We start from the raw sequence: 26437 nt of genomic DNA, 5'->3' as shown, positions 1-26437 counted from the left end.
CACAAGTATAGGGGGTGTATCGTAGTATCTTCGATAAGTAAGAATGTCGATCCCAACGAGGAGCAGAAGGTGTTGACAAGCAGTTTCGATGAAGGATTCACTGTAAATGCTCACGCACAAGTATTCTGGGGGTTTGATGTAACAGTTGAATAAAGTACGAGTATGTAAAGTGCGAGAGTAATAATTGCAGCGAGTGGTCCAATCCTTTTTAGCACAAAGGACAAGCCGGTTTGTTTACTTATAATGACCAAACGTTCTCGAGGACACACGGGATTTTAGTCTAGTGCTTTCGCTACATACGGCTAAATAATCTTCATTGTTGTGATAAGTGTTGTGTGGGTGAACCTATGCTAATGTACCGCCCTTCCTAGGACTAATACATACTTGTGATTATACCCCTTGCAAGCATCCGCAACTACAAGAAAGTAATTAAGAATTAAATCTAACCACAGCCTTAAACTCTGAGATCCTGCGATCCCTCCCGCATCGATATACCAACGGGGTTTAGGTTTCTCACTCCCGGCAACCCCGCAATTAGCAAACGAATACAAGATGCATTCCCCTAGGCCCATAAATGGTGAAGTGTCATGTAGTCGACGTTCACATGACACCACTAGAAGAATAACACAACAACTTAAATATCACACCATTGAATATTACTCAACCATAATTCACTACTAACATTTAGACTTCACCCATGTCCTCAAGAACTAAACGAACTACTCACGAGACATCATACGGAACATGATCAGAGGTGATATGATGATGAATAACAATCTGAACATAAACTTGGTTCAATGGTTTCACTCAATAGCATCAACAACAAGTAGAGATCGATACCGGGAGAGTTTCCCCTATCAAACAATCAAGATCAAACCCAAATTGCTACGGCGGTGGCGATGTCCAGCGGTGATGACGGCGGTGATGATGGTGGAGATGATGATGATGGTGATGGCGATGATGTCCAGCTCGATGACGGTGACGATGGCGTCGATTTCCCCCTCCGGAGGGGGAATTTCCCGCGGATTCCTCGCCCGCCGAGAGCTCTTTTCTCTCTGGTGTTCTCCGCCCGCAGAGGCGGTCAGAACTCTTCGCGAGGTACCCTCTCGTGGCTTAGGTCTTCGGACGAAGGGTTTGGCGAAGAAAAGGAGGCGAAAAGGGTCGTGGGCCCCAGACCATAGGCCGGCGCGGCCAGGGGCACAGGCCGCGCCGCCCTAGGGTGTGGGCCCACCCCGTCGCTCCCGGCTCCTCCTTCTCCGCTTCCTTCGTCATCTTGAAAAATAGGATTTTTGGAATAATTTCCTTCCGTAGTTGATCTTCCGAAATATTGCGTTACGACGGTGCTTTTCCAGTGAGAATCCCTGCTCCGGTGTTCGATCCTCCAATAATGATGAAACATGCAAAATAGATGAAATAACATAAGTATTGTGTCCCAATATGAAATATATCAATGAATAACAGCAAATTATGATATAAAATAGTGATGCAAATTGGACGTATCACCGGCCAAGGTGGGTGGAGTCCCTTTGGGACTCCACCTTCCATCCTTATTTCTTCCGGACTTTTCTAGAACCTTCTAGAACCTTCCGTAGAACCTTCCGGATCATTTTAATTCACATAAAATGACTTCCTATATATGAATCTTATTCTCCGGACCATTCCGGAACTCCTCGTGATGTCCGGGATCTCATCCGGGACTCCGAACAAATATTCGAACTCCATTCCATATTCAAGTTCTACCATTTCAACATCAAACCTTAAGTGTGTCACCCTACGGTTCGCGAACTATGCGGACATGGTTGAGTACTCACTCCGACCAATAACCAATAGCGGGATCTGGAGATCCATAATGGCTCCCACATATTCAACGATGACTTCAGTGATCGAATGAACCATTCACATATGATACCAATTCCCTTTGTCACGCGATATTTTACTTGTCCGAGGTTTGATCTTCGGTATCACTCTATACCTTGTTCAACCTCGTCTCCTGACAAGTACTCTTTACTCGTACCGTGGTATGTGGTCTCTTATGAACTCATTCATATGCTTGCAAGACATTAGACGACATTCCACCGAGAGGGCCCAGAGTATATCTATCCGTCATCGGAATGGACAAATCCCACTGTTGATCCATATGCCTCAACTTATACTTTCCGGATACTTAATCCCACCTTTATAACCACCCATTTACGCAGTGGCGTTTGGTGTAATCAAAGTACCTTTCCGGTATAAGTGATTTACATGATCTCATGGTCATAAGGACTAGGTAACTATGTATCGAAAGCTTATAGCAAATAACTTAATGACGAGATCTTATGCTATGCTTAATTGGGTGTGTCCATTACATCATTCATACAATGACATAACCTTGTTATTAATAACATCCAATGTTCATGATTATGAAACTAATCATCCATTAATCAACAAGCTAGTTTAAGAGGCATACTAGGGACTTCTTGTTGTCTACATATCACACATGTACTAATGTTTCGGTTAATACAATTATAGCATGATATATAAACATTTATCATAAACATAAAGATATAAATAATAACCACTTTATTATTGCCTCTAGGGCATATCTCCTTCACATCCCTCATTACATCAGGAAATATTTGATACATTTTGTCAAAAGAGACATGTCCCATTCGACAGTGATGGATTAGAGCTCTAGTCTCCTTGTCTTCAGTGACAGCCACTAGTCCTTGATTCCCATCCTCGCTTGGCACGCTGCGGTCCATGTACCACAGTCCGCTATGCCTGGTCCCAGTCCCAAGCTTCATGCTCGTCACCCTCTCCTGTATCGAGCACATATATCTGTTAATGGTCACTTGACAGTCAATCTGATCAACCAGTGCACTAAGAGACACTAAGTTCACAGGAAAGGCAGGCACATATAACACCGATGATAGTTCAATAACAGGATTACATTTAACTGTCCCAACTGCTCTAATAGGTTGTGCTGTGCCATCTGCTGTATGTATAGTTTCCTGATGTGTAGGAGAATATTGAATATAGGACTCAAATTCCTTCAGATTTCCAGTAACATGTTTGGAAGCCCCTGAGTCTAATACCCAGCCTCTATTAATTGAATGTGCTGCTACTGATGCATTTTCAGTATTACCTTTATTGGTGTCGACAAAGTTGGCGAAGTTGCCAAAGCTTGAAGTAGTAGCTTCTGATCCCTCTCTAGGCTCTCTGGTTACAGGTTGTTTGCCTTCACTTGATGCAGCCATATTTGCCCTATGAGCCCCTTCTCCATGCCAAGGACCAGCAACCCAGCCACGGCCACCTCTGTTGTTGTTGCCAACCCAACCACGACCACCTCTGTGGTTGTGGCCACCTCTGTGGTTGTAACCGCCACCTCTGTAGTTGTATCCTCTTCCTCTTCCCCTTATTGATGAAGTACAGAATCTGCTCAAGTGCCCTGATTCTCCACAGGTAAAACAGTCTCTTGTTTCATTCCTTGTTGTCATTGCAAAGGCAGATTGCAGAGATTGTTCGCTGTGTCCAGCAGATTTTAGACGGACCTCCTCTTGTGACATGGCTGAGATGGCTTCATCAAGGGAAGGAAGCTTGGGCTGGTGCAGTAAGGTAGCACATCTGCTCTCAAAACAGGAGTTCAGCCCCTTCAGAAACTTCATCACACGGCGGCGTTCCACATATTGTTTAACAGTCACCACACACTCTGAATGAGGAAGCTCTAGGGGATCACAGTGATCCAAATCAGACCAGAGACGCTGCAACTCAGCCACATACACCATCAGGTCCTTCTCACCTTGACGCAAATCGTGCACAGCATCCTCAATCTGCGCCATCAGCATCAGATTTCCCTTTCCCGAGTACATTTTCGACAAAGTACTCCAAACCTCCGCAGCATTTGGAAGCCCCTCAGCTGAAGCAGCAATAGAGGGGGTCAAAGAGTTCAGCAGCCAAGCAAAAATCAAGGAGTTTGTCGCACTCCATTTCTTCCAGTCTGCACTCCCCTTATCTTCCGGTTCAGCAGCACTTCCCTGAACATGCCCATCCAGGCCTTTTGTCCTCAGAATGAGCAATGCTCTCCTTGACCAACTCAGGTAGTTGCTCATCCCTTCTAACTTTACCTCATTTGGCATGAGCTCCACCTTCTGCACCATCTCTGCTTGTGAAACACGAGCAGCACCCCCTTCAGCAGAAGTGCTCTCAGCATTCTTGGCCACGAGAAGCTGGGCCAGCTTCTCAAGAGCTGTTGTGAGCTCGTCCCCCATCTTGCACAGCACCAGCAGACACTCCTCCAGTCCACTTCCTCTCAGCACAGCACCACCAGAACCCACGCCACCTCCTGAATCAGCACCACCACCTGCGCAGTCCTCCCAACTCCACCTTAGGCCACTGCTGCAGTCACCATCGCCACCTCCATCGCCCCTTGCTCTGATACCATGATGTACAAAGAGATAGTGTCTAACCTGAATGCTCTAAGAGCTGTGGCGGCTAGGTCAGGATGAAGGGAACGAGTCCCTTATAAAGCATCTTCAGAACACTCTCTAACATGGGCCACATGGGCCAAGTAGGTAAGTCACACAGCCAGGCCCAATACCTCTTCAACAATAATATATTATATTATCATGATATTTTGACTCCTCTTTAATCTTGATCATCTCTTTTCTGTATTAGGTCATTGAAATGTCTGGTGTTTGTGCTGCTTCAGATATCTGGAGTGTTGGTTGCACTGTTATTGAGCTACTGACATGTTCTCCACCATATTATGAACTACAGCCCATGCCTGCACTGTTTCGCATTGTTCAGGTTGATTAGCTGCAGCTGTTCCATCTCTCTTCCCTTCAAAAGGCACTGTTCATTCAGCTGTGCATATTATCTAAAATTCTTTAACTCATGTGATACAGGATGTGCATCCACCAATACCAGAAGGATTCTCTCCTGAGATTACTGATTTTCTGCGTCAATGTTTTCAAAAGGTTCTATATTGTACCTCCTTGCTATTTTAGAGGTCTCAATTATTTTTCTAATTGTTTGTTGTTCTGACTTGAAAAAACACTTGTAGGATGCGATACAACGACCTGATGCGAAGACATTGTTGATGCACCCATGGCTGCAAAAATCGAGACAACAGCCTGTTCGATCACCGAGGTAACTCAAAATTTATAAGACCAATTCATAGTAATGTTTTGGGTGACACCGTGATAGTGAAAAATCAGAAGAACCAATAATGTAATACAATCTAGGAAAAGTAAAAACATTGTGGAACCACCTGATAGCCCCAGAATTTGACCTTTCTTTAGTCACTTAACTAGTCTGTGGTCTGCACACTGGACCTGCACTTGTCAATTTTTCTTCCAGTATAGCTAAAATCCTGGTAATTTTGTTATTTGTTTAGTGGTTGAGTGTGAACAATTGTCTAGAGGTTGTTAGGTTGCAGGACTAGTGGACTTGATTTAGTTCTGAACGCAGCTTTCGCACCAGAGATGCTTCTGGATTTTTTAAATTGCTTTAACTTATATATTTCTAACTTTTGGCCTGCTGTTGAAATTTTTCATAGTTAAATTCTCCTTATTTTTAACATAGTTATGTTGGTTCTCAACCAATGTATTGCACTGACTAGATGACACACGCACACACAAGAGACTAGGTAGAAACTCTTCACGAATGACACGAGAAGCTGGGGCAATTTTCCTTATCTTATTTCTTGCTGCTACTTGGTGCTCTGATTGGGGATACAAGGGTGGTATGTATTCATACATCAAATTTGATACGCATGATAAGAGAACTTGGCACACATTCGTCTCGGAAAATTAGCTTAGGATGAGAAGATTACTAGATGCAAGTTCAGACAACAATGAAGATTACTAGATGGGTCATTTCACTTTTTGGGTGACAAAAACAATCTACCATACACACCACTCGCACTCTACCATAACTGCTAAAAATCTTGCACCCGCAGAAACAGTGATTCAACTTCGAATTTCAGAGAGCAAAATGTTTTATTTGTTGGCATGGATCAGACTTGATATTTGTTTAACTACATAAATACAGGAATATCACAAGGTGTAATCGAACTAGATAGGGTACCACAGCTAAGTTTTTTTGTCTTATTTTTTGGAGGAAGGATACCACAGCGAAGTTAATTATACATAACCATGAGAATATTGCACGGCTTAGTCTTTTTAAGTGGAGTAGTACAGTCCAGATGATTATACATAATGTCTGAGCAAGCATGTTATGTAGTGATACGGCAGAAGTTAATAGGTAAGTTGGTAGCTTGATGGCGAATCTCTGATTCACTTGTTGAACTGTGTCTGTGTCTTCAATTTCTGAACCAAAATGGCTGGAGTGCACAAATAGTACTCTTGGTCCTGATTGTGAAGGAGAGAAGTGAGTTGAGTTAGTACATTAGTGGATAGTAGAGTGAAGTTAATATAGTGCAACGTCATGGTGTTGTTCATTCAGTTTATCAGTACCTCAAGTGCTTACCTGGTGAGTTTAAGCTCCTTTTTTAGGTGGGAGCAACACCTTGTTTACTTCATTTTTTTCATTAGTTGCACTGCAAAAAAATAGACTGCATATGAGTTGACAGTATAAATTCAGTTAGCTTTGTTTTTATAGATTAGATGTAGGGCACCCGCCTTTTTTAAGCTGGTGTGTTGGTTGACTTTTTTTTTCCTTCTCTTGCTCTCTGTTGTTGAGCTTATGTCCTGTAATAAAGACGTGCGATGGTTCCATATAAGATTGTTGCTGGGAATTGAAATAATTTATTGTTTGTTGCATTTGCTTACCTCTCCCAAGTCTCAATTGGTGGCCTCTATGATGTCATTGGCAGGTGTTGCCTGTGAGTTTCTGCTGCCTGGTGGTGGGGTTGACATGCCTTCAGACAAATCAAGCTGTGCAGGTTCTTGAGTAGTTGTTGGCAGTTTGGAGTGATTGTTGGATGATGTTTCTTAATCGGTAGTGCTGATCAATTGAGAACTCGAGACGTGGAATGTTATGTTGTCAGCATCGATGGTGTAACCTTGGCGACAAACAACACATTTTCTTCCAATTGTACTGCTTATAACATGTGGCACATAATCTGTTTGACCTCTCGCTGTTTCGACGACCAAAACTGCGTCATGGCCTGTAAGTGTATTCTGTGGTTGCTGAAAAACATGAATTGTCCTATCACCTCCTTATTATTTTCATTAGGCTGCATATCTTTTGAATTGACAGATAGCCTGTAGTACCTGTGAACATTGACAGTGCTACTTATAGTTTCCATATATGAAATCATAGAGTCTACTCTATCTTTGCAAATTAGTTTGTGGAGCTGTATGTGTATAGTGGCTTACGTCTCCACAATAAGAGTTAGCTTTCGCGTGGAGCAGGAATTACATGCCATCAAATTGCTTAGTGTTTATTGTTTCTAACCTTTATCGTATGTTTGACAATTCCGGAATTGGTATATTGACAGGCCAGCGATTTAAGGATGTGTTTTTGAAGGCCAACATTACTGTGAAAGTATTAGCACTGTATTAGCTGTCTAAATATGGATTTAATGAATGAATATTTCCTGCATACTCTGTACGAAGCAATGTACCTGAATACTGGGCAAAGACCATGCCGACAAAGCAATGTAGTCTAGGTAACTCTACAAAAGATTTTAAGAATTGCTGGCATAGGTAACTCTACCCAGGAACAGCCAAATAATTCACAGGAAGACCTGAGAAAAATGCAGAATATGGAAATAGTCAGGAACAAATCAAGAAAGTAGGAAATGCAAAACAAAAATCGCAGGAAAGCCAGACAAACAACGAAAGAGGTTGGGAAGATCCCACTTCACCAAAGGCAGGGACGCAAAACCACCATCTCGCAAAGCAAACAAGTCAGCTGAAATATCATCAACAGAACTCTGATCCCACTGAATTCATATTGGCTTGGTCCTGCAATGCACAAACACAAACCAAAATTAGAAGAAGAGAGATGGATTGACAAACAATATTGGAGTTTCCGCATGACGACGGCTCCTAGATGCAGTTGCTCCTTATTTTATTTGTACAAATGAAATACAGCCGTAGGTGTCTCTTATTCTCTTTTGTTGTCAATAAACAACAGAAATGTGTCGATTCACATTTGATCAAGAAACTTAAGATTACACAAAAGGAGAATCAGTAAGCCTTGGTGTTACCATTCAAGCTTGTGATTTTGCGTATGATCCTAAGCTAGTAAGCTACCCATCACATAGATTCCTCAGATTATGCTCCATCACTGCCAGAATTCTCCGGGATTCGTAGTTGTGCCAATGAATGTGCAATTCCAGCTAAATTATATGCATCCATGTTAATTCAGTAGCCCATAGAAAAGAAAGAATCCGAGCTGCCCTTCTAAAACTTACAAACATAATTGATTGTGTGCATCGCAAGAAGTGCAAGACCAGCAAGCATTCAGCCGAGGGCTACTCTCGGCATAGCCTCCTCCTTTTTTAAAAAATTCTACGCCGACGGCCACCCTCGGTGTAGCCTTGAACTTTTTTCCCCTCCACGCAACCCCCCGCTGGTGGATCGCCTTTTTAAGTTTCAAATGAATGATATAAAATAATAAACAATTTTAAAAATAAAATCATTTGAGACTCATGTATGTTATGTAACCTACTATTAGGGGAAATTAGCAAATTTAAATTTCAACTTTTTTTGCAAAGAAAGTTTATTTTTCAGTAAAATGGCATTATCTTTTGCATACGAAGTCGGGAAAAAAATGTATAACCTATCAAAATGATCGTCTCAAAAAGTTCACATGGGAATACACACGGGTTTACTCGGTTGGCATTTTTTTAGATTCTCAAAATTCCAAATGGAAATATGAAAGCAGGAAGATTTTAGTTTTTTCAAGAAATTTAAGATTTTTTTAAATTAAATTAATACTTGCATCTTGTATAAAGATTATTATTAATTAATCATTGATGTTTATTTAAATAATTATTTAAAATTCAAAAGAATAAGGAGTTGTGATATCACGGTCTAAGGATTAGTACGATTGATATGGTAGTATTATCAACATTGTTTCGTTTTTTTCATGAAAATTCAACCGGAAGGAACGAAGATGTTAAGTGTGCTAGGGATGGAAGATGGGTGACCAAATTAGAAAGTTTGACCATTAGTATAATTTGACCTAATATTAAGTGTAGTTAGAGTTAAAATGATACATGTGTCTGCGTGGAACCATTTCCACTAATTTTGTTTGATGAAAACTCATTTCCTTTAGTAGTAACCTACCTACAAGGAAGTTAGCATAATCGTTTCCATCGACAGTGAGCGTCCGTGGTGACTTTGTCAATTTAAGATCCTCCGAATTAGTTTCTTGGACTCTGTCTCTCGAAAGTGCCCATAGAGGTAGGGTGTACGTGCGTGCATTTATGAGTGTATGTACGCATGTGTGAGCGTCTACGTCTGTACTGTGTTTCACAAAAAAAACTTTTTAAACTTTTTTTTGGATCCACATAGAGGAACACATCAGTGAGGTGACTAGTAGAAAAGCAGAAGAACTAAGCACAACTATCTTCAGCGACGGTACTATATTTCGTAAACCCTTGAGGAGAAAATGGTTTTCCGTATGATGGTATGTGAATTTCACACCGTTGCAGGTAGAGAGAATAGTATTTTTTTCGAGAGCGTGGGTAGAGAGAATATTGCTTATTGTCGGTGTTAGCCAAGATAACTCCATCGTCCTAGGAAAATGAATATGTAAACAGAAAATGATGAGAGATACCCAATTACCCATCCATAAGAATGAAAAAAAAAGAATCGATCCATTTATTTTTAGAAAAAAGAGAAAGCATGCAGCAAGAAGAGGAGAAATATATGGAAAGATTGGTCCAAACCTTTTTCTCCACCTTGGATGTGAAACCACCGCCGGCTTCCCTCGCAGCCATCGCCAGCCGGACCACCATCCACCCAACCCGTGGCTGGTGCGCTGCCGCGCACCTCGCCGCCTCGCCTTGGGCCAAGCTCCCCACCACCGTTGGTACAACACTTCCTCGGCCATTCCTCTAACTCCGTCGAGCGGCTACATCCTCTCCTGCACCGGCACAACCCCCCACCCCCACCGTAAGTTTCTTTGCTCCCCTTCACTGCCTCCGTCGCGGCTAGCCGCGCCGTCGGAGGCTCCGAGTCGCGCCCACCAGGAAGAGGAGATAGTAGAGGATAAGGAGGCACACCACAAATCTAGATGCGTTGATCTGATGGTGGAAAAACTTACTGAGCCCTAAGCTAATTTCCAGTTAGCTAAGAATTAGCAAAACCCGAGAAAGAAAACATACGAAGGCAATGGAACAGATGAGAACTCATGACATTTCCATGCGAAAAGAAATGAATTCGATAGAGGGAGGGGCCCTGGACGATGACCCACAAGACGCTAGTCGAAGACAGCTAATCGCCAGTCGGGCGGCCCCGCTATCCTCGTTGGCTTCCTCACACTTCAAAAAGTATAAAAATCCCCGTCTTCCTCATTTCCGTTACTTTCCCACGCCTGCAAAAAAGAAAAGAAAAAAACTAATTATTTTCTCTCTGTTCTCCGTCGCCTTCTTCCTCTCCCAGCTCTTCCTCCTGCAACACAACAGACTCCAATTCCCTTCCCACCCCAAACCCTAAAAACCCGAATGGCCCTCGCCGCGAGCTCGCCAGCGGCCCCTCGCCGTCGCCGCTGACCGCCGATCCGCCCGCCCCCGCCGGTCCCGGCCGTCCCGAGCCGCGGCCGCCCGAATCTCGGAGGGAGGGGGACGAGATGGCGTCCAGGCCGCATAACCAGAAATCCAAGACGCTCGACAACAAATACGTGAGCCTCCCCGCGCCCCACCGCCTCGGATCCGGCGGAATTGGTGTTTCGGTCCCGAGAATTTCCGTTTCGTTTCGGGGGAATGCTTCTCTCACTCACTCTCTGTGTGTGGGCGGGTTGTCTGCAGATGCTCGGAGATGAGATTGGGAAGGGCGCGTACGGGCGCGTCTACAAGGGGCTCGACCTGGAGAACGGCGACTTCGTGGCCATCAAGCAGGTCTCGCTCGAGAACATCCCGCAGGAGGATCTCAACATCATCATGGTGAGGATTCCCTTCTTGTCCTGGCTTCTCATCTGACGTGTAGCATGCCCCGAGTCACAGTTACGTGAAATGCGGTTTCCTGTAGATAAGAATCTTTGACAGCATTAACACAGAACAAGAGACACTAAGATGAGAGTGGAAGCTAGAGTGCTGCGGCCTTGCTGTCGGTTGCGTGCCGGTTTTGTTCGGTAGCGTGCCGTGGAACTCAACCCTTGGGCTTCCTTATGCTAGCTGACTCGTGAAGCTATAGTAGTGCTAGTGCATCCTGCTGTCGGTTACATTGTTTTGTCGGTAGCGTGACGTGGAACTGAATCCTAGGGCTTAGTTACGCTAGCTAAGAATCAGATATCGTCAGTTGAGAACAACAGCCGTTAAGATGAGACTAGAGTAATAATGCAGCTCGGTGTCGGCTACATTGTTTTGTTCGGTAGCGTGACGTGGAACTGAATCCTAGGGCGTCGTCATGCTATCTTAGTTACGCTTGTCCTCACCACGCTTCCTATTTAACCTGCCAGGGCTTGTAATTACAGCACAGGACACGTATACTAGCGATATATATTTGGACCTGATGATTTAATTATGTAGCACGTGAAATCTTTTTTTTCTCAAATTCATGACATAGATTTCCACAAATGTAGTACATTGTATGTTTGTCGAGTGTGGTCATACGGAGGATCTCCTTTTCAAATTCGTGACATAGATCTAACAAATGTATCACGTTGTGCATCTGGCGAGTGCGATCATATGGAGCTTGTGAGTTTATTTTTTTTCAAAATAGATGGTATGTACCTTGGCAAACGTGGACTTGGGAAAGAAACACGTACACCTTGGCAAGTGTGGACTTGGGAAAGAAACACGACAGTTCACATAGTCATATGTGATGTCCACTGCTGCTTCATTATCTTCTATATTTATGTGACTGGTGTGGTTTCCTAGATAACACGTGCACTACATACCTCCGTAACTCGATTAGCTAGACATAATATCAGTAACATTCCGTTAAAGTGTTTCATGGGGATTTGATTGTTTCCTCAACTGTTACAAAGTACTATTGCTTGTACACAGCCTTGTAATTTGTAAGCACCATGAGCTCTTGAGCCTTCACGTTCTTCCTGTAGCATCTAGCCTTAGCGGCCAGACCGTCTAAATGGGAAATCGTCATGATTGATATTTATGCTGGGCCAATATGTGACCCAACTGTTGAAGTCCATATATAAGTGTCGGGGTTGGCAAAGATTAATACAAGTTTCTAGGTACTAGTAGTTTCTATAAGTTATATAGCTATGTACTACTAGTAAATATTCTCGAAATTAATTTTTAGAATTTAACCTGTTAGCGTTACATCTCATGAAAGTGGAGTGACACTAATGATGCACTTTGTTGATTCCTTTTGTTACTTGGTGCATGTATAGGTTTAGTGCGGAAATGTTTGTAATTGTCATGTACTACAAGTAATTGTACACAGAATAGATCTTAGTTAAATTTAGTGAATACAAGGCTGTCTAGTAGCACAGATGCTGCAAGGTGGGTTGCCTGCTACTTAACTGCTTCTGTTAAGCACACTGGGTTCCTAGAAGCTGCATGTCTCACATTCTTCTTATTGGTGCGAACATTGTAAAATATTCGTATCAACTTTTTTGGATCTGCATATCATTTTCTTAATCAGCCTTTTAGTTTTCGGTATTTTTCTTGGAGTGTCACCATTTTGTACACTACCTTTACATCATTATAATGTTGGATCTCTAACAAATTATTGCTTATGTGTATGATATTAACTCTTCTCCATCGTTTGCTGGTGTGGCCTATTCAGCAAGAAATTGATCTACTGAAAGTAAGTGTTTCAACAGTACTCAATAAGACAATTAGCCTCACATTTCCCTTCGTTGTTAACTCATCTCATATCCCTTCCTACTCCTAGTCTATTTTGCATCTTTACCCCATTTCCTGTTTACTTAATTTTGCTGTTACCATTTTCTACTATATTTAAAGTCATGTGTGCCAAATATATGCTTAAAAACAATGAGAGCCACCCTTCCCTCAGTTGACATTTTAAATAATTTGTGTTTACTTATTTTTGAATGTTCGCCTAGCTATGTAAATGTTGTGATAGAAATTAATATGGATGATCAAAAGTGTATGAAATGGTCTTCCTTTTTTGATATGGTATATGGATACTAATAGAATTCCCTTGTTTTTTATCCCTCCTAACATATAGTTACAAGTACCTTGATTTTTTAACATCTATTACACTCCTCCTTTCCTTGATGCAATTGTTTTCGAGAATTGTGTTGCTTGGAGCTGAAGGTTTTGTTACTTTATGCAGAATCTTAATCACAAAAATATTGTGAAGTATCTTGGATCATTAAAGACAAAGAGCCACCTCCATATAATTCTAGAGTAAGAAATCCCGAGTCTTCGCCGACAATATCTTGATCAGAAGTACATGCACACCTGTAATTTTAGCATGGAAGTTCTGATAACTGTGTGATGGTTGCAGGTATGTGGAAAATGGTTCACTTGCTAATATCATAAAGCCAAACAAATTTGGACCATTTCCCGAATCATTAGCTGCCGTTTACATTGCTCAGGTGAATATATGGTGATTACTGTGACTTTACATTTTTTTTTCTGCCATGTCTGCTTCTAACTTGTACATAAGCGACCAGGTGTTGGAAGGCCTTGTTTATCTGCATGAGCAAGGTGTCATACATAGAGATATCAAGGGTGCAAATATATTGCTCACGAAAGAGGTAAATGGTCCATCACTTGCATATTTGAGCATATTTTTTATTTGGTTTTACTTCTGAGAATTGATAACTGAAGCCAGTCAACAGCATCTTTTAAGAGCTATTCCCTCTGTTAGGGATTATAAGGCCCGAGGGATAATTCGCTAAGACCAAGAAACTCCATAACTCATCTCATTAATTACTGCATGCACCAATAGTTTCACATGCATTACAGAAGATAGAGAAAAAGGAGAACACACATTGGGGGGAGAGAGGGCAATAAATGATAGAGGCCTTGTAATGTCTAACAATTTTAAAAGCTCATAGGCCTTATAATCCCTATTGGGGGTAGTAATAAGCAAAAATTATAGAAGGGATATGGCCCCTTTTAACAGGTCTGGAAATGATATTCTGAATGTTATGTTTTAAATCTATATTTTGAATGAACTTTCTGTTAATAAGAAAATAAAATAAAGTGCAGGGAATGGGCACGCTAGGATGAACTCATGGACGTATAGTAGCCTAGCAGTTTTTTTGTTGTTGTTGGTATAGAGAACTACAAATGTATGGTAATGTTAGCTGATTTTATTGTCTGCTCTTGATGCTTTGGATAGTAAAAAAGGGCAAATCCAATACAATATGATGATTCTCAAAGCATGTTAGCATGTTGGAACCTATGATTTTTTTTGTTGCTGTATAGTGAATATTATGTGCATAATCAAGGAAGCACACAACTTGAGTATATTTGCAGTAATTGGATTGTACTTCTTCCACTTGATAGAGACATAAAGTACTAGTATGTGTGTATCTAATAGCCACAAGCATGTTTCCACAGTTGCAGTGACATGGAGGAAATAGCTAGTTAGCCACTATATATTTGCATGGCAATATGTAATATGATTGATGAGGCGCATGACCAAACTTGAAATCTACACTTACTATGGTGCATGACCAAGGGCATTATTAGAAGTCATATTTTGCGGGGATTACCTTTAAAGCTGTTATCTGTCTATATTTTTTTGTTTAGGGCCTAGTTAAACTTGCTGATTTTGGAGTTGCTACTAAATTAACTGAAGCTGATGTGAACACACATTCAGTGGTTGGAACCCCATACTGGATGGCCCCCGAGGTATGCTAATTCCCTTTATTTGTTGAAACTGTGATTATGAGGTCAATGAACTGAATTATGCCAGTGTGGCAGATGGGTTGAGCGATTTACACTACTATTTCCTTTTCTATGGCGTTAATTTTGACACAGAACCAGCAATTGTATGGTGCGAAAGTAATACTTCATCCACTAGATCTGCTTTAGGAGACCAGGACAAAAAAAAGCTTACTCCCTCTGATCCATGATTAGTTTATTACAACTTTGTACTAAATTTGTGACCCATATGATGGAGGGAGTAATAAATTTCCTAAATTGCACAAAGTGCTATTGACATCCTTAATTTTTTTTTTTGCGAATAACATCCTTAATACTATAACATATACTAGTAAAATCAATACCGCTGATTTGTACCATCACAGCAGGTGTTACCAGACAAAATTGATCAAATCTTTTAACTTTTGACTATACTTACTATTGCAAGGCTAGTATGTGGCAGTTATAACTGTTGTCTGAGGTTCCATTAGATTTGAACTTCTTGCTGTTATATCATATTATTATTGATATTTTGACTTCTCTTCATTCTTCATCATCTCTTTTCTGTATTAGGTCATTGAAATGTCTGGTGTTTGTGCTGCATCGGATATCTGGAGTGTTGGTTGCACTGTTATTGAGCTACTGACATGTTCTCCACCATATTATGAACTACAGCCCATGCCTGCACTGTTTCGCATTGTTCAGGTTGATTAGCTGCAGCTGTTTCATCTCTCTTCCCTTCAAAAGACACTGTTCATTCAGCTATGAGTGCATATTACCTAAAAATTCTTTTACTCATGTAATTCAGGATGTGCATCCACCAATACCAGACGGATTCTCTCCTGAGAGTACTGATTTTCTGCGTCAATGTTTTCAAAAGGTTCTATATTGTACCTTGCTATTTTAGAGGGCTCATTTATTTTTTTCTAATTGCTTGTTTTGACTTGAAGAAGCACTTGTAGGATGCGATACAGCGACCTGATGCAAAGACATTGCTGATGCATCAGTGGCTGCAAAATTCGAAACGGCAGCCTGTTCGATCACCGAGGTAGCTCAAAATTTATAAGATCATTTCATTCATGTTACAGGTGACACCAACACACCGTGACAGGGAAAACCCATACAAACCAATAATACAATACAATCTAGAAAAATAAAACATCGTGGAACCACCTGACAGCCCCAGAATTGGACATTTTTTAGTCACTTAACTAGTCTGGTCAGCACGCTGGACCTGTACTTGTCAAATTTTCTTCAAGTATTGGTAAAATCATGGTAGTTTGTTATTTGTTAGTGATCTGGTGTGAACAATTGTCTAAATGTTAGGTTGCAGGACTAGTTGATTTGATTTAGTTTTGAACGCAGCTTCCGCCAGAGATGTTCTGGATTGTTTTTATTGCTTTAACTTATATATTTCAACTTTTGCTTGCTGTTGACATTTTCATAGTTAAATTCTCCTTTTTAACATATTTAGATATATGAATAATTTATTTATTTATTACTTATGTCAGTTCAAAGCTATTGATTCACTAAAAGGCATTGCCACTTGCACCCTTTAACTGTTTTTTTGTTTGAGAGTAGGTTATCACGTGTACCACGTGATTTAACTGTTCTTTTCTTTCTAACAAGCATGTATCGTGCTCTTGCTACATATTGAGTATGTCTGTTCCATGCTCATTCCAACTGTTCTTCCTCATGCAATTTCTCATACTTTGTAATATTGGATATTAACAAGTATAGCAATGTGAGTATGTGACAATCAAATCTACAAATGTTCAATTGTAAATCTCAACAAAATTATTTGTCCACATAACTGCTACCAACATCCAACATTGCTTTTATTATCTTTCAAAAGTAATTTGGATTGATAGACTACTAAGCATAAAATGTCCATGATTTGTTCTTACAATAAGGCATGTTGACGAGGATGATCCAGTCCCAATTGGCTCACCAGGAGAGACACAATCGGTCGTGGCTTCTGACATTGAACAGGTAAGCTCAGGGTTCTTTTCCTAATATGTTCATTTCAATGCATGGTAAGAGTTAAAAATCTTGTGGTAGACCCACAAGATTATAATGGTCACAGTATATTAACTTCTTTTATCTATAATATTGTACTAGGATGATAAAAGAAAAGAGCTGGTTTCTGAATCTGCCAGACATGGTAAATCTGACGAGCTTAATGATGGAAAACCTGCCGAAAGCAGTAGTTCAAACACTGGGGAACTTATGAACGATAATGTGGTTCCCAGTAAAGATCCTACATTGGTTTTTCATGAAAAAGTAGCGTCGGAATCTTCTTCTAGAATTAGTGACTTAAATGGTAAGGTAATACATGAACTGTCGCAAGATGGTCTGCCAAGTGAGGTAGCTAGGAGCGGCCAAGAATCAAAAAAAGGTGACAGTAAACATTTAGAGCTTGAAGGTAAAGACCGTTCAAGTTTTGAAGATGATGACGCTTTCTCCTTCCAGGCTGGGAGACAGAATATCAATTTCCCAAAGGTTAGAACTCTCTCTATGGTAATTTGGCTTTGTGCACAGAAAAAATCTAGTGCCTTCTTGGGCAAGAATACAGATACTTAATTCTTTACAGCATTCATTTATATTGTGTCGTTACAGGAGGCAAAACCTTTAGTTGAGGGAACTAATGGACTAAGTAGGTTCAGTGACACTCCTGGAGATGCCTCTTTCGATGATTTATTTGACAAGCGAGGAGATCATGGGGCTGAAGCTTCAACATCTGCTACTGCCCAAGAGCTTCAGTATAATGGTCGACAAAATCACCTTGCCAAGGAGCTCAAGGCTAGGATGGCAGAGAAGCAGAAGGAAAATGAAAATGAGCCCATGAATGGTGGGAAGCTTCTTGAATTTATACGTTTTAGGGATGGTGATCTTGATGGACAGGTATTGCTTTCACTACTATGTTTTCTATTTCCCTTCTTTAAAAATACAAAAGATGGATGAGATTTTGAGGATTGTAGCCCATTGTACAGGAATTTCACGACAACATTCCAGGAGAGAATCTTTTTCCTTTACAGGTATGCCCTTTGCTAGAGCTGTGATATATTTGGCAACAAAAAGTGCATTTATTTTGAAGAGCATTTTTCATAGTGCGACAGCTGTCCTGCTAAACCATTTTATTCCATAAATTTTAAATATGATAAAGTGTCCAGCTTCAGTAGCAACTGAGAAGTGGCAGTAATTTACCTTGGTCCTTGGCAGCGGCAGCGATCTACTGCTTTGGTTGCAAATTGCCAGGCCACATTAAATGCCAATTGTCTAAACCTAGATATGTTGTTCTTCAAGGTGTTTTAGGTGAAATGCCATGTATTTACAGTACATTATATTAGTTCGGTTTTGATCCATTTGTAGCTGTTAGTTATCCTGTCTTATCCATTCATTGTCTATGTTTCCAGTCTGTGGAATACAGCAAAATAGTAGCACAGCTGAAGCCCGGGGAAAGTGAAGAAGTAATATTGTCAGCATGCCAAAAGCTTATGCTGTTTTTCAACCACCGGCCAGAGCAAAAAAAGATTTATGTGTCACAGAACGGTTTCCTTCCATTGATGGAGCTTCTTGAACTCCCCAAAAACCGTGTATGAAGTTTTACATTAGCTTTATGAAGTCTTATTGCTGGTCTTTATGCTGAAAAATATCTTTCTATTTTCTGCAGATTATATGCTCTGTTTTGCAGCTCATCAACTACATTGTAAAAGATAATACAGGCTTCCTAGAAAATGCCTGTCTTGTTGGCCTTGTGAGACTTTCGTTCCACTTCTGAATTAATTTATGTCCTCTAAATTGTGTTGATAACATGGAAATTGATATTAGGATTTATTTATTTGCAGATTCCAGTGGTGATGAATTTTGCTGTGCCAGATCGTGCAAAGGAAGTCCGGATGCAAGCATCCTTTTTTCTTCAGCAGCTTTGCCAAGCCAGGTTTATTTCCTAACATAGTTAGTCCTGTCTAACTATATTTAAATCCAAGTCAACAGAATAACATGGTTGTTACTAATTGTCAGTTTTCCATTTGCAGCACCTTGACGTTGCAAATGTTCATTGCATGCCAAGGGATCCCTGTATTGGTTAGTTTTTTGGAGCCTGATTATGCAAAGTTCAGGTAAGTCTGTACATTTTTGTAACATTTCCTTTAGATTTTCCTGGTGTATCCTTTAGTATTACCAAATTTTCATTAATCACTAATAATTCCATAATATTGTAAATTAGCAGGGAAATGGTTCACCTTGCAATTGATGGCATCTGGCAGGTCTTTAAGCTTCAGCATTCAACTCCGAGAAATGATTTTTGTCGCATAGCAGCCAAAAATGGAGTACTTCTCAGGCTAGTCAATACTCTCCATAGCTTGAATGAAGCAACACGATATGCTTCCATCTCCGGGTCAGGTGTTTCAGTGGCACAGAATGGTTCCACCCCCAGACTAAAATCTGGCCAACTAGATCTGCCAATGCTAGAAAGTTCTAAAGCAAGGCTGGACCATTACCATTCATCTGGTTCCCTGCAGTCTTTACAAGCAGATGCAGATAAGCATAATATTTTATTGGAACCTTCAGCATCACCTAGGTTCAGCGATATAGCTGCTGCTGGTCACATCGATAGAAATGATAATGACCTGGTTAGGCCACAAAGGCTTAGTGTTTCTGGAGGAAGGTCATCAACAGACAGATCTCCGAGGCATATAGAATTAGTATCAAATGGGCATAGTAGTGGTCAGAACGATCAAATCCGACCTCTACTGAGTTTGTTGGAGAAAGAACCACCCTCTCGGCATGTATCTGGACAACTTGATTATGTCCGTCACATGTCTGGACTAGAAAGGCATGAAAGTATTTTGCCGTTATTACATTCAACGGAGAGGAAACCAAATGGTGAACTTGACTTGCTAATGGCAGAATTTGCTGGTACGTTTCTTATTTCCGGTTCTCTATTTTAGTTCTTAGAATATTATTGGTATGTCTGCATTGTGCTAGTTCCTGTCACATTTATTTTCATCTCTGGGTTCTCTTTCAAACATCTCTCTTCGAAAGCACAGTACGCCTTAGCCATTCTCTCATTTCCTTTCCTTTTCCATCACTCCTTTTGATGTATGCTTATCGCATTGCTTGCTACTACTACCTCCGTTTCAAAGAATAAGGCGCACGCACATCCCAAGACGAACTTTGACCATAAAAAATGAGCAACAAAATCTTGATTATATTATATGTAATTAGTATCGTTAGATTCGTATTGAAAAACACTTTTTAATGATATTATTTTCATATAAACAATTTTTATCTATTTGAAGCAATTTTTGGTCAAACAAAAAGCTCGTAAAACGAGGACGCCTTATTCCTTGAAACGGAGGTAGTACTTCACATTTTGCTCATACCTGGGGGCTCTACTGCTTGTCTACTTCTCCCCAGTCTCTGTTCATCGGTGAGGGGTTATACTTTGGGTTTACATATGAGCTTGGAAAAGGTGTAGGTGGTGGCTGTGGCGTGGCCACAAGTCTGGCAAGGTTAAGGTTAACCCACAGCAAGCACATTGCAGGTGGTGGCAGATGGGGTGGGTGGAGGATAAAAGGTCTGGAAGGTAGAGGGGGAGATGTCAGTAGGGAAATGGTGAGTAGAAAATGCCTAAGAGTAACTAACAGATTCCTTAAAACACCGTGACCTTTAAAAATCTGGCAGTTTTAAGGGATTTGTTAGGGTTGCTCTATCATGGTGCAGACTATAACGTTCACGGTGTGACCTGTCAAGCGGCAATCACTGCTGTCCTTTTCATATAAGAGAAAGTTACACAGGAAACAAGTACTCCCCCAGTCCTGATCTAGACACAATTTAGACAAATCTGCGACATCCTTTTCCAACACATGCTGTCATCAGGGTTTCCAAATCTGGTTTCGGCAAAAGAAAAAATGAAGCTTGGTCAGAAGGCAGAACCCAGTTTATATGTCCTGCCTGATTTTTTCTTTTCTCCGTTTTTCTTCTTATGGTTAGAGCATCTCCAGCCGTCTCCCCGACGAGGCACCCAGGACGCCTTTTTTTCATCCGGATGGACGAAAACGGCCAGTCGCGTCCCCGGTTCCTCGTTTTCGTCCGGAATAAGCCTTTCATCCGTCCGGAGAGCCCAGGCCATCCCCGCCCCCCGGGAGCGCTCGGGGACTCCGGACGAGAGAAAAGCAGGGATGGGCAACGCAAATCCCTCCTCCCCTCCCTTTGCTCTCTCGCTGCCGGCACCACCCCTCGGCAATCCGCCGGCGGGTTGCCCCACCTCCGCCGTTCCTCCACCCAGCAGCCTATATTCCGCCGTTCCTCCACCCTCTGCCTATTTTCCGCCGCCGGGCAGCTCCCTCGCGTCGCTCATCGTCGACACGCCCGACAGGTGTTCGTCCAACTGCCTGGCTGGACATGGACTCCGACGAGGAGGAGGAGCAGATGTTCGCCGAGCTTCTTGAAGAAGAAACGGCGGCCGCCGCCCAAGACGAGGAGCACCTACTCATCCTCGCTTGCCTGTCCGGCTTGTACGCCGAGTCTATCATTGGTCGCCGTGGGGGGTCGGCACCAGGTCGTCGGAAGTGCAAGCCGAGGCAGAGAATGGAGGGGTACTGCATGCTCTACGCCGACTACTTCGCCGACGATCCATTGCACGGTGAGGCTGTTTTCAGGCGTCGTTTCAGGATGAGCTAGAAGCTCTTCTTGAAAATTGTGTATGCCCTTCGAGACTACGACTCCTATTTCAGATGCAAGTTGGATTGCACCGGCATGGCAGGGTTTTCCGCCCTTCGAAAGTGCACGGTGGCTATGCGGATGCTGGCATATGGAGCTCCTGCAGATGACTATCTTCGGATGGCATAGTCCACCGCCCTTGATTGTTTCTACCGGTTCTGCAGAGCGGTGATAGCAGTGTTCGGGGACTTCTACTTGAGATCACCAACTGTGGAAGCTCGAGGATTTCCAGGGATGCTTGGAAGCATTGACTGCATGCATTGGAAATGGAAGAACTGTCCGTTTGCCTGGCAGGGAATGTACAAGGGTCACAAAAAAGGCTGCACTGTGATACTTGAGGCAGTGGCTACCCATGATCTCTGGATTTGGCACTCCTTCTTTGGTATGCCGGGATCCAACAACGACATCAACGTCTTGCAGTTCTCGCCGGTCTTCTCCAAGCTTGTTGAGGGTCATGCTCCCCCGGTTAACTTTGTGATCAATGGCCGGCACTACAACAAGGGATACTATCTTGCAGACGGTATCTATCCAAAGTGGGCAACATTTGTGAAGACTATCTCAAACCCCGGTCTTCCGAAGGAGCAACAGTTTGCCAAGGAACAAGAAGCTTGCCGAAAGGATGTCGAGCCTGCATTTGGTGTCCTCCAGCAGAGATTTGCTGTAGTCCGGTTCCCCGCTTTGACTTGGTCGAAAGATCAGCTGTGGGAGGTGATGAACTGTTGTGTGTGCTTACACAACATGATTATCGAGGATGAGCGGAAGCATCCGGTCCAGAGGGTCCTCTTGCACAGCCTGACCACCAGGTGCCGGCATCGTGGGCTGCGTTCATCGCTATGCGTCAGGAGATTCGAGACTCCACAATGCATCAACAGTTGCAGGATGATCTGGTGGAGCACTTATGGACGCTTCGAGGCAACACCAACTAGTTTCCATTTGATTTCTTTGAAAACTTGTCTTGTTTTGTTAAACTGTAACATTTATTTATAAAAATAAGCCAAATGTTGGCAAAAGTGGTCAAATTCGCCAAATTATGCATGAAATTTGTCATCCAGGGACATTTTTCTCTAAAAAACGGCGAACCCCGGGTGTGCCGACTGGGGAGACGGCTGGAACTTCGGCGTTCTCCGGGCCAAAGTTTCGTCCAATCCGGCGCTAAATAGCGCCGGATTTCGGCCCGGGGAGCCCCAACGGCTGGGGATGCTCTTAGCTTGTATTATTTGTGAACTCCGCAGGCCAGTCTGTTCAAAACATGGAGCCTGATTCTTGATGTTACAGTAGCTCCTGTTAGCCACTAGGAAACAATTTCAGGACATGCTGGGTTTTTTCCTGGAGCTTGTGTACCCTGGTTTGCATTTTGATGAAACAAAATGGTAGAATAGAGACTTAGCAGAAGGGATGAGTAGCATAGCTAAAACTCAAAATCAACCAGATGGAGACATGGAAGAACCCTCCAGAGTTTAATTAATCAAAGTTTCAAACCAAGACAATCATAGCAGTGCAAGGATCAGTGTCACTGTTCCGCTCACCATCTCCTCTGACCATTGGGCTCTTTGGTTCAACTATTCCCCTGCTGCTGACTTCTATAAGTTACCCGGTGTTTCAAAAAAATACAGTCTATGTTTTTGCAAGTCTAAACTACTTATATGTGAATCCCCAGTGACAGTAGCTAAAAAGTACGTCATTGTATGTGCCTCTTTGTTGGGGGTGTGGGTGAAGCATGCAACGTTGGTACTTGTAAATGTTGTGCAAGTAATGGGGAGGGGTTTAATGTGATAGTACAACCTTCTTTATGTCCTATTTGCTCTTTGAATTTCGTGCAGAGGTTTCTAGACAAGGAAGAGAGAATGGTAACCTTGATTCTAATATAAAAGGTTCCAACAGAGTTCCAAGTATGAAGTATGCAACATCAGTCGGTCCAACAGCTTCCAATGAGGGAACATCCACATCCGGAGCAGCATCACAGACAGCATCTGGTGTGTTATCTGGATCAGGAGTGCTCAATGCAAGACCGCCAGGAAGTACTACATCATCAGGTCTATTAGCTCAAATGGTTTCTATGAGTGCTGATGTTGCACGCGAGTATCTTGAGAAAGTAGCAGATCTTCTTTTGGAGTTTGCACAAGCAGACACCGTTGTAAAATCTCTCATGTCTAGTCAAAGCCTTCTAGCACGCCTTTTTCAGATGTTCAACAAGATAGAATCTCCTATTCTTCTGAAGGTAAAGCTTGAAGCATTTTACGATCTGTTTCTGCTACCTTTTCAGGTCATTGATTTGTTTCTCTTTTCCATCTCTGCTATTTATTGATTTGTCTTTTTTTTTCTGCAGATTCTTAGGTGCATAAATCATTTGTCTGGTGACCCCAATTGTTTAGAGACACTTCAACGCACAGATGCTATCAAGCATCTCATACCAATTCTTGAACTTCGTGATGGACCTCTAATTTATCAAATACATAGCGAGGTGGGTGACTTAAACATGCTTAATTTGCCAGAAAAACATGCCAGATGTTCATGACATTGTATCCCCCCTTTTATGCTTTTTTTTAGTTTCTCTTCTTGGATTGGACTGAGAACTAATAGATCAAACCACCTACCAATTGGTAAAGATAATCAACAGAGCATAACAATGTTGTCTGCAAAATCTTACTGTCTTAATTGTTTTTAGAACAATCTTAATGGTGACTGGTTATCCAAAAATCTGAAATAGATAATTTGCCTTCTGATGTAAGTTTCTGTGCACATCATAACAGCCTCTTCCTTTCTGTTTCTAGGTCCTCAATGCTCTGTTCAACCTTTGTAAGATCAATAAAAGAAGACAGGAACAGGCAGCTGAAAATGGGATCATCCCTCACTTGATGAAATTTGTCATGTCAGAATCACCCCTAAGGCAGTATGCTCTGCCTCTGCTTTGTGATATGGCTCATGCTTCTCGCAACTCTAGAGAGCAGTTGAGGCTTCATGGAGGGTTGGGTGTGTACTTGAACCTGTTGGAGGACGATGCATGGGCATGTACTGCTTTAGATTCCATTGCTGTTTGCTTGGCTCATGACAATGATAGCAGAAAAGTAGAACAAGCCTTGTTGACGAATGAGGCCATCCAGAAGTTGGTGAACTTTTTCCGAGACTGCCCTGAACAGTATTTTGTCCATATACTGGATGCTTTTCTCAAGATAATCACGTAAGGACATGGAGGGTATCATTTCATGTTCGATGTTATCTCGTTTATAATTGAGTATATTGATAATTGCAATTTTATGCAACGTCACCGCAGGAAATCATCTCGGTTAAATACGGCAATAGCCACAAACGGATTGACGACATTGCTTATTGCAAGGCTTGACCATCGAGAAGCTATTGCGCGGTTGACTCTGCTGAAACTAATCAAGGTTTGTATATTATTAGAGTATTTGCTTTTATGATTAAGCAATTATCTATATGTCAGAGAAATGTTTCATGTAGTTACGTATGATGCAAAAATTGTACTCCGTAAGTAATATGTGATCTAATGTAATCTTTTCCAGGTTGTCTATGAGCACCATCCTCGACCAAAGCAGCTCATAGTGGAGAACGACCTTCCCCAAAAGCTACAAAACCTAATCGAAGAGCGCAGGGATGGGCAGCGTGGTGGTCAACAAGTGTTGGTCAAACAAATGGCCACCTCGCTGTTGAAAGCATTGCACATCAATACAGTCTTGTGATCTCCGGCCACCTTGTAATTTTCCTCTCAAGTTGTACATGTTTACCCTGGAGGAAAAGGTTTTCTTTCTTTTTCATCCTAGCTGTTGATTTCCCTTGTCATCAGCACCAGACAGCTTGTTGCACCTGCTCCCTCTTTTATCGGGAAAAAGGTTCGATGGTCTGGTGCAAGATAATGGGGTTTGTAAATCCATGCATGGTTGCACTTGTTTGTGCTTAGCGTGCCTTTAGTGTAATTGGTTTGTATGACCTGTCTGAAAGTTTCAATAGGACAGTTGGTGTAGACTTATTTGTGTCAGCATCTTCAGTTACTGAAATTTTAACTCCAGTTTGATTGTGTATGTCGTTTGCTTTGAGATTCAGAACTACACGTCAATTCCTGTCTAGATGTTGAAATTTTACATGGACGAGATGTTCTTTCCCCATGCCAACAAGGAACAGAATGTCATGCTCAGGGTTCTGGTGGAATTGTCTTGGTGAATATGGGTGATATTGCAGCGATTGGTTGTAGCTATGACTGTCCAAAGGGCGCAATGTATTGGGAAACTCAAAAGTAAAACGCTACACTTTGCATGAAACCCCTTTATTTCAGAAGCATTTTCCTACATTGAAGCTCAAAGCATTGGAAGATATACTGCCAAATTTGGAGAACATTGAGGAAAGTGGTTGTGGTAGAAGAAATGGCAGCAGTATGGAACTTCATCAGAGTACTTTCTGAACTGTGGTATTGTCTAATTTAGTACCTGTCCAGATTAGGTTGAAGGTCCTGATGTTTACCAGGATCAATTTGTGTTGGTGTTTAAGGCGTCACCCAATAATCCAGGTTATTCAAGTTCGTGGTGACAAACAAAAATCGTGTGCCAGCTTACTCGATCGCTGCAGCGCTACTACTGAGCTGCCGCTCTGCATCGCCATGCGCTACGCTACTGTTACTCTTGTAACAATAATCCTACATCTACGGGCTAAACCTACGGAATGGGACTTACGGGGAAACGTGCCCAGATGTGGTTGGGTGAGTGCTAGCATGCGGTTGCTTTTACGTAACTAAGTTGCCCGTACGTGTAGCATTCTCCCTCTTGTAAAGCT

General features: G+C 42.0%; 2 protein-coding genes and 1 long non-coding RNA gene across 7 annotated transcripts in view; 2 read left to right on the top strand and 1 right to left on the bottom strand.

Annotated features, from left to right (window-relative positions):
* The window catches only part of LOC139835356 (uncharacterized), a 79507-nt gene extending 74548 nt beyond the window's left edge, over window positions 1-4959 (top strand). Inside the window, exons 2-3 of the long non-coding RNA XR_011751161.1 lie at window positions 4657-4788; window positions 4887-4959. This is a non-coding gene — a long non-coding RNA (uncharacterized lncRNA). The remainder of the gene's footprint in view (window positions 1-4656; window positions 4789-4886) is intronic.
* Window positions 2600-4586, bottom strand: LOC139836188 (uncharacterized). Its single transcript, XM_071826792.1, has 2 exons — window positions 3128-4586; window positions 2600-2801 (listed from the first exon to the last, which is right to left on the bottom strand). Exons 1-2 carry the CDS (start codon window positions 4248-4250, stop codon window positions 2758-2760), a joined length of 1167 nt encoding a protein of 388 aa, XP_071682893.1. The 5' UTR covers window positions 4251-4586; the 3' UTR covers window positions 2600-2757.
* Window positions 4960-10494: 5535 nt separating the features above from the next.
* LOC127336803 (MAP3K epsilon protein kinase 1) lies at window positions 10495-25679 on the top strand. 5 transcript variants are annotated; one of them, XM_051363659.2, is made up of 24 exons: window positions 10495-10800; window positions 10928-11062; window positions 12873-12893; window positions 13386-13459; window positions 13560-13650; window positions 13729-13812; window positions 14816-14917; window positions 15503-15634; window positions 15738-15809; window positions 15892-15977; window positions 16843-16921; window positions 17051-17431; window positions 17549-17833; window positions 17923-17967; window positions 18346-18525; window positions 18603-18686; window positions 18778-18869; window positions 18967-19050; window positions 19161-19849; window positions 23476-23873; window positions 23982-24116; window positions 24427-24833; window positions 24927-25041; window positions 25177-25679. In XM_051363659.2, exons 1-24 carry the CDS (start codon window positions 10750-10752, stop codon window positions 25351-25353), a joined length of 3999 nt encoding a protein of 1332 aa, XP_051219619.1. In that variant the 5' UTR covers window positions 10495-10749; the 3' UTR covers window positions 25354-25679. The 5 variants fall into 5 exon arrangements, with proteins under 5 accessions (XP_051219619.1, XP_071682892.1, XP_051219618.1 ...); XM_071826791.1 differs by having other exon boundaries at window positions 19158-19849; XM_051363658.2 differs by having other exon boundaries at window positions 17911-17967.
* Window positions 25680-26437: the final 758 nt, after the last annotated feature.

Source organism: Lolium perenne, chromosome 2, assembly GCF_019359855.2.
Source record: "Lolium perenne isolate Kyuss_39 chromosome 2, Kyuss_2.0, whole genome shotgun sequence".
NCBI classification, from domain to species: domain Eukaryota; kingdom Viridiplantae; phylum Streptophyta; class Magnoliopsida; order Poales; family Poaceae; genus Lolium; species Lolium perenne.
The sequence above is the reverse complement of the archived record's forward strand: the minus strand, read 5'-3'. Positions and strand labels throughout refer to the sequence as shown.